General features: G+C 39.2%; 1 protein-coding gene across 1 annotated transcript in view; it reads left to right on the forward strand.

Annotated features, from left to right (window-relative positions):
- Positions 1–5887: 5887 nt before the first annotated feature.
- BCLAF1 (BCL2-associated transcription factor 1) overlaps positions 5888–8393 on the forward strand; it is an 18580-nt gene continuing 16074 nt past the window's right edge. Inside the window, exons 1-2 of the mRNA XM_008949691.1 lie at positions 5888–5963; positions 7982–8105. Of these exons, the coding sequence (XP_008947939.1) occupies positions 8002–8105 (104 nt within the window). The 5' untranslated portion in view covers positions 5888–5963; positions 7982–8001. The remainder of the gene's footprint in view (positions 5964–7981; positions 8106–8393) is intronic.

Below are 8393 nucleotides of genomic sequence, written 5' to 3' on the forward strand. Positions count from 1 at the left end.
CGTCGGGCTTCCACCCCGGCCGGCCTGGGTTTTGCAGCCTTTCCGCCCTCTCCGGGGGAGACGGGCCCGCGGGCAGCGCTGGCCTGCGGGAGTCCAGAATCCCCCCGTTGTTCTCGCGCGGGTGACTAATGAGGGAAGCGGCGCCGGGGGGAAAGGAAGGAGGGATGCTCCTCGGTATCGGGTCAGGCCTGACGCTCGTTGGAGGAACTTCCCTGCGGGCGTGACTGCGGTTCGAGTGCTTGTGCCTGAAGTACTCTGCTCCTGTTTGCTGCCCTACGCGTTAGCTGCCCGGTTTAGAAATGCTCGCAAAGGCCGGTGAGGGTCTGCGGTGGGTTTTATGCGCCTTGCTGAAACGGGCTGGTATATTCCCAGTGTTGATTCTACTGTAGCAAACAGCCTTTGGAAAATCTTGTTCTTTATGTCTCCTTTGCTTTGTAAACCCCTCTGCTTTTCATTTTTAATTTATTTATGGAAATGAGATTCTTGTTTTATGTGTCTCGGTGGTCCTTCACTGGGTCAGTATAACCTGTCACTTGTTCATCTCCAAGATCAAAGTTTTACCTTAACTGTCTCAGTTAAATTTTACTACAGAAAGACCCGGAGGCATGCAAAACAAAAGAGGTTCTTGACACTGCAAGTAGTTACTGCTTGAATAATCGTTGGTTTATTATAAATATTGAAAACCATTCTTTTGAATAGTTGTTCTCAGTGTGGGAAGGATTGATTAAAAAGCGTGGGGCTCCAGGAAAATGCTGTCTAGCTGTTGTCTTTCTCTTCCGTCCTCCTCTTTCTCCTCTCCGATAATCTCATTACTTTAGACAGTAGTGGGGAAAATAAGCAGTGGTATGGGCACTGGCTCGGAGGCTCACTCCAAACATGCAGCTTCGTGTGGCAAGGAGGGTAGGAATTGCTTCCTCCCACTCGTCCCTTGTGCTGTTGAGTGACAGTCTATGCTGAATGGCAGGAAGAGGTTTAATGTGTTACATATATCAGCACTTGGGGCCTGACTGCTTTCTTCTGAACACTGGCTCCATGGCTTGAGCAAGGCTTTACCGAGCCTGGCTGTGTGGGGCAATTAATCTGGTGAAGACTGTATCTGAAGGAGCCTTCATTGGGGGAAGTAGGGGAGGAGCATGCACCGTGGGCAAGGGCCATGTTGTGATTTGGGCTGCTAAGGTTCTAGGAATTTAGAAAGGGTCAGCAGGGAGCTGTTGTTTGGAGCTAGGAAACAGGTATTTGACGCTGGTTGTCAGGGAGAGGTTGTGGTGTTAGGGGTTTGAGGAATGCCAGGGAACGTTTGTAAGTGGTGGAGATTATGTGAAGGCAACTACTGAAGAAAGTAAGCCTTTGAGCCACAACAACTGTATTCAGTTTATCTGTGTGAGATTTTCTCCCAGAGGTATTCTGAAAAAGTGCGTTGCCGTCCTATTCATTGTACTGACTGCCGTGCAGCCCTGTGGTAAATGGGATCTGGGTGGCGCTGTGGCTGAAAAGTCAGCTTTGTCTTTTCGTCCGGGGCGGTTTTCATTGGATCGGTTCACTGCTCCAGCTCACCAAGCACCTATATAAACATCAGTCTGGGAACAAACGGGGGAGGGAAGATGGGCTTTTCTGTGGCAGCATGCTCCGAGCTTATTGCAAGGAGGTTGTGGAAACCACCGTGTAGGGGTGTATGAAAAAAACAGTGTTTAAAACACTAAACAGAAAATAACAAGAATAGCTGTCCAAAACAACGAATATCCAATTAACCTGCTAATTTTTTTTTGTGTGTTGACAGAATTCTTAGAAATAGTCCCTTTGGTTTCTGTGTTTTTAATTGGAGAAGAAGCATGCTTTTGTTTGCCAATAGTGTTACATAAAAGAACAGCTACCAATCGTATGATGTTTTTGCAGAACTGCTTTTAATGTTACTAGGATGCTGTTTGTTGACTTAATTTGCAAATATTTTTTATTGTTTTATATAAAGAAATGAATGAATCGGGAAAGAACGCCTTTGTATGTTCTTTGTATGTTTCCTGTTGAGTTTTCATGCTGTAATTCTTACCTGGGTCTGTTCTGTCTTTGTAATTGTCTGAATATCATGAAGCTAATATCGGGGAGGGGAATATGCTTCCCACCTCTTACTTGTACATTCTAAGATAGCTTGGACAAATTTGATATGGTGTTGTAGTGTATGTAAGATTAGTGATTGGTACAGATTTACAGTCAGTAATGAAATCCATTCTGTTCTTATTTGTGACGTGCCACTGTGAAGATTGTGGGCATTTGGAAAATGGGGGAGGTAAACAATGGATGTGAAAGCGTGGCAGATGTACAAGCACTGAATAGATGCCTTACAGTACTGTCTCAATAAGACGTGACTTTATTTCAGGGTATATATTATGAGAGAATACTTCAAATTCTCTGGGATTTCTTGAAGACTGTCTATTCGCTTTTGTTTTGTCCTGGTTGTATAATCCTTATTTCTTCTGAAGTCTGAATATCTGAATGAAAAAGCATTTTGGCAACAGCTTGTGAGTTACTTTAACAATATTTTGACTTAGATCTTCCTGACAGCTTTCAAGTAATGCTCAAGCAAGAGAAATATAGACTATTAAATAACTGTAACTGAAGGTTAGGTAAAGTAATGAGGCTAAGAGGAAGCAGTGTTTTGCTAGTTTAAGTGGGGATAACTGCCCTGGAATGTCTTCAGAAACTTTCACATGTTGTAGAACCTTTAACGGATACTTTGCATTTGCAGTCTGTGTAGTCTGAGGAAGCTACTTTTCAGTGGTGTAGTAAAGATTCTTTAAAATAACCTGTAAAAGGAATTGGAAACACTGTTTTTTGTCCTTCCTTTTTCTTTTAAAGTGCTAACGGTGACATTTACTTCCTCAGTATTGTGTTGCTTGTGGTGGGATAAGCCTGATTCTGTTGTGTGTTGTCACTCTTGCTGGCTGGGGCTGATTTAAGACATTCAAAGATCTTGCTGTTACGCCCTTTAGAAACTGCTTAACTGCCTTCTTGGTCATGCCTGTGACTCAGGATCTGACAAGTAGGGGACTATGGATTTTTTTTAATGTCTAGGTTTCTGTTATAAGGTTTGGTTGTTCGGTGTTTGGTTTGTGTTTTTTTTTTTTGGTGGTTTCTTTTATTATTTTTTTAAGCTGCTTGCAAGTACTGTGAAAAAGCTTTGTTTCCAAGTTTGTTGTTGCTGATGGCTTTGCCAAGCTCATTTCAGAGAAGCTTTAAGACTGCAGCACTGCAAGAAGAAGCTGTCCTGTCTGGCTGGTATTGAGCTTCCCTGTGTTGGCCCAAATATTTGAGGGGCTATGTCATGAACCATATTGGAAAAATCATTTGTATTGAAACTAATCCAGGTGGTCCATACACTTTCTGATCTAACTTTCTGTGTGGCTGCAGAAATACTTGTGCTGGCATAAGGCAGATCATGAGGAGTGTGAGGAAACAAAGGATGGAAGAGATGTGACTGTTTCTTTAAACTAGCCGTGCCAGCTTCTTCTAGCTTAAAGTGCTGTGGAGCTACAGCGCCTTCCTGTGCAATATCCAGATTTTCTAACACAGGAGTGAAGTGCTGAGTAACAGGCATCTCCTTACACATATTTAAGGCAGAAAGCAAAGGTGAAAGAAGGTTGAGTTGCAAAAAGCATGGGAATTGGCACCCTGGTGTTTCAGCCGTAGGCTGTTTCTAGCAGTTGTGTTCCCAGTTGTGTTCCTCTCTTAAAACCTCTCCGTCTTAGTGATGACATCTTGTGTCACATTCTTAATACGCACCTTTGGCGGGTTCTGTGTGTCTTCTGAGACTGCTCCAGAGATAAGCTTTGTGCACTGAAGCCAGAGGGGCAGCTAGTCTTTTGGTTTACTGATGGATGCTGTTTGTGTAGCAGCATACAATGCTTAGCACCTCTTTTCCACTCCTCTTCCTCTGCATGGTGTAGCCACTGCAGACTAAGAATGGTCATGGGGTTCCACGGGAAGAGGCTGTGGGTGATTTTATTTGATATCATGAAAGAATATTTGTAGTTGTGATGCTTTCAGATGACTGCGTATTTTTTTCTGACAAAATGTGACCTATGTAGAAGCTTACTGTTAATAAAGGAGCTGTATTTCTGTGTACTTCTGTATCTACCACTGTTCTTTAAATTTGTTTTAATAGAGGTTAATAAAATTCTAGATTCTTGCATATTGTGAGAATATTTACACAGGCAAAACTTTATTCAGAAAACAGCCTTGTAGTCTTTGCAGTTCTGTTCCTAAGTAGGAACGTTAGAAAACGTGGTTTTGTTTGTCACCCTTTTCTCTCTTAGAATTAGATGGAAGCAAAAGCTGCAAATAGTTGAAGTTTTTTTAAATTCAATATTTAAATATTTTTTAATAGAAAACGTCTTTTAGAATGTTGTATCCATACTCTTCTTAAAAAAAAAAAAATTAGAAGAGTAGCTGACAGGATTGGACATGATCTATCTAATGGCTGTTTGGGGGGAAAAACAAAACAAACCCCAAAAAACCCCAATGAGCCAAAAGTCTCACCCTTGCCAGTTGCTAGAAAAGACTACTAAAACTGTACAGAAGTGACTTGCCAGAGTTTGAGATACATTAATTTAAGATCTTGTCTTCTGGATAGAGGTTTTAAATGTGAAGTAACTATCTTGTTCTGTATCCCCAGGATCTAAGACTTGTCTGTATTAGAATTTTGGATTTCAGCTAACACCAACAGATTGGTTGTAGAAGTCAAGACAATATAAATATTGATTTAAAATCTTGGACTGAACTTCAACCATTTAGCTGAAGTTTGTATTACTTTTTCTGTACTAGACTTCTGAATGACTTACTTAATCTTTGCTAGCTAATACCGTCTTGCCTTTTGTTTAGACAAGATCTGAAATGGTTTGATACACTACTGTGCTCCTTCAGAGACTCATGCTTGCTGATGATGAGGAGTAAAAACTTAATCTTATTAAAGCATACATTTTGTAGAAATTGGAAATATCTTGGTCACTACTAGTGAATGGTAAGTGGACTTCTGAAAGCAGTGTTTACGAACACAAGTGCTACATTTCTTCTTTTAGATTAAGAAAACATGGAAAAGGTCTGTGAACAAGTGTGACAGTATCATTTAGGAGCAGTGGATGTCTTAGAGCTTTGGCTTTAATGAATAAATTGTTGCAATACAGAATTTCTGGGAGATCCATCCTGTCTGTATTGAATTCGGACAAAATTTCGAGTAACTCTAGTGGAATTATAAAGTTTCCTTAATGTTTAGTCAAGACTACAACTCTGCACATAGTCTTATGGCTTTGAGGTACCTAAAAGCTGAGGCCAGTCAAAACCAAACCCCAAAAGACAAAAACAAAACAACAACAAAAACCCAACAAAACAACCAAAGATGGCACTAGTTAAGTGCGAAGCTGTATGTACAGTTTAAACTGGTCTAACAGTTTGCTGCCATCCTTTTTGCCCCCTCCTGCTGGTTGCATGCTGCGCTTACCCCCTAGCCCAGCTCTGGCACTTGTTTGGCCTTCCATGAAGCCAGTTTGATAACCTAGCACTATGGAAGTGGTTTCTGGATATCCAGAGCCTGCTCACAGAAGGACCCACGGGGTGTCGGGGTGGTTGTGCAGGCGAGGATAACGCAGGCAAGGCTGAGGGAAGGAGGAGTGGTCCTGTGTGGAAAGGGACTAGGATTTGCCCCTTGGCAGTCACTAGCTCTTGAGCTGCTCTGGTCTTAACGTGCAGCTTTGCTGACTCCCAGGAGTAAGTTTGCCATTTCTTACATGTTGTCTTTTCATAATAAACAGATTAACATGTTTGAACCCATCTAAGCAAAAGGTACTACCTGCCCTCTAGTAAAAGTTCATGTCTTTGACAGTTTCTTTTTCTGTTCTGTAGGGATCAGTATTGCTGAGAGCACAGAGAGAGAGTTTTGAAATAATTGCTCCATTGGCACCAACTGACGATTTGAGGTAAGATTGACTTAATTCTATTTTTAAATGTTCTCGCTGAACTCAACCAGTTACAATTAAATTTTGTTTTCCTAAAATTCATGCTTGCAATATGAAACCACAATATGTAAAAAGCTCTGAAATTAGTATATCTCTCGTAAAGGTGCAACTATTGTACAGCATGTACCTACTTGTACATAGAATGCAAATGCATAAATGTTAAAGCTAATTTGTATTATACGCTTAATTTGCGTGTGAAGTTTGGTCTGAAAACTACTTGTAATCACAAACCCCCTTTTTTTTTTCCTTTCTATCACTTGTAAAATGGTTATGCTTCACATCTTACAACAGTTTAAAAACTCTGATGTTTCCTGTGAGTAGATGAGCATAAGATATGAGCCATTTTCTGTGAGTTTAATTGAAAACAATGAATTAGAAACCATCTTCAGAGTATAGGTTATGTAAATTTGATTTTAATGGAAGGAGCCAATGAAAGACAGAATTCAGCGTATTACTCTTCTTCAAGGTAAACAATTTTTCCTAGTTAACTGGAGAGCTAGTTTAGCTTAAAATTCATTTTTTTTTTAAATGGGTTCGTTTCAAATGAAGTTACATCTGTTTGGGGCCACTCAAACTCTTGTGCTGCAGTGGTGGCAAAATTCATGTGGGGCAGGAGAGACCGGTTGATAGTGTCTCTGCTGGTCTGTGTGTTTATTTTTTGCTTTTTTTCTTTTCTTTTGGATTCTCTTATGTATCTAAAATTTCTGAAATGTTGTTATTTCTGTTATCTTTAAATTAAGGTCTAATGCTATTTATTTGTCTTCTGCATAGTTGAAATATCACCCCGGTAACAAGTAAGACTATATAAAGTACTTTTGTGACAGAAAGTGCTTGTTGTGTTCAAATTATATTTTCAATACAGTAATTTTAGGCTTTCATGCTTGCTTGTAATACAAAAGCTAAATGTTTTTCCATTTTTGTTTTAATTGTTGAACAATGATTATTATAGGTAATGAGAGTACAAAGGCCTGAAAATGTGTAGTTTTTCTATGGTTTATGTTCAGGTTGTCTAATGTGACCCTTTACCCTTTTTTTTTTTTTTTTTTTTCTTTAAAGCTGGGCAATTTCAAAAGAAAATGGTAATGGCTCAAAGTGTTTATTAATTAAATTGGGGATTTTTAGCCACTGATCTGAAAAGAAAAGGAAAAGGTGTGTATTTTTTTAAGTTTAGCACTAATTAATTCTCAATATTTAAAATTACTGTAGATAAGTGTTTTCTTTTAGGACTTGTTGCTTTATAACCAGTTGTACTTTTCATAGCTTAATTTGAGTTGAAAAAATGCTGAATTCTGTTGCAAGCCATATTGTTTTTCAGCTAGTTGTTAAAGTGTTCAAGTTGGTCATGCATTTTATACGTTGTTTAAAAAGCAAAGCTAAACTAAAAAAATGCAGGGCAGGCTGTTGGAAAAATAGGATCAGAGTGATTAGATTTAGTATGTATGTTTGGGAGAAGTAATACCCCTGGCTCCAGCCAACAGCTACTGGACAGAATACTTCAGGGTTTTTTCTTTGCTTATTTAAAAGTACGGTGTAGAGGACTGCACATTGAAAATGCAACGAATACTACACAAACAGTGAGAATTTTGTTTGAAATATATGAAAATCTGTAACTGTCTGGATGATGTTATTTCTTGTCTTAACTTGCAGAAGTGTTTTTTTCTGTTCCTTCCTGTGTGCTTCTGCAGGATCAGTTTATGATTAAATCTGGAAAACCTTTTACTGGTGGTATACTTTATCTTTTCAGACAAACTGTACACTGTAGCTACATTAAATTCTTTAAAATGTGGTTCAGCTTTTAATTTAATAATAAATGCCTCTTTATTGTCTTAAAAGTTCTTTTGTTTCAGAAATGCTACTTCTCTTTCTAATATTCTCGTTTTAACATATGAAAATTTTTTTCATTTATATGATATTCATGGACTCTAAATAGTTGCTTCCCTTTTTTTTTCCCTCCCCTCATTGTTTTTCCTTTTGGGAAGGAGTATATCTACTGGGAAGAATGGGTCGATCTAACTCTCGATCACATTCTTCAAGATCAAAGTCCAGATCTCAGTCCAGCTCTAGGTCAAGATCAAGATCACATTCTAGAAAAAAGAGATACAGGTAAATTGATCTCTTACCGCAGAGAGCGTTGGCCTGGTATGTTAACTTTTGTCTGGAAATTATTTTTCACTTGCATGGTGCTGTGGCAGAAGTGAGCCTGGGATCTTATTTCATTTTAGACAGCAGGTGAATTCTGCTTTGAAAGTAATTTCTGCTACTTTGATTGTTTAATACTTTGCTGCTTTTTCTGGTCTCCTGCATCTTGAGATAATTTGTGCGCTAACGGTTCTTTGTTATTTATTTGTGGCTTTTTTTGTTTTTCCCCCCCCCCTCTCCTCCCGGTTTCTT

Source organism: Merops nubicus, unplaced genomic scaffold (assembly GCF_000691845.1).
Source record: "Merops nubicus isolate BGI_N331 unplaced genomic scaffold, ASM69184v1 scaffold42381, whole genome shotgun sequence".
In the NCBI taxonomy this organism is placed as follows: domain Eukaryota; kingdom Metazoa; phylum Chordata; class Aves; order Coraciiformes; family Meropidae; genus Merops; species Merops nubicus.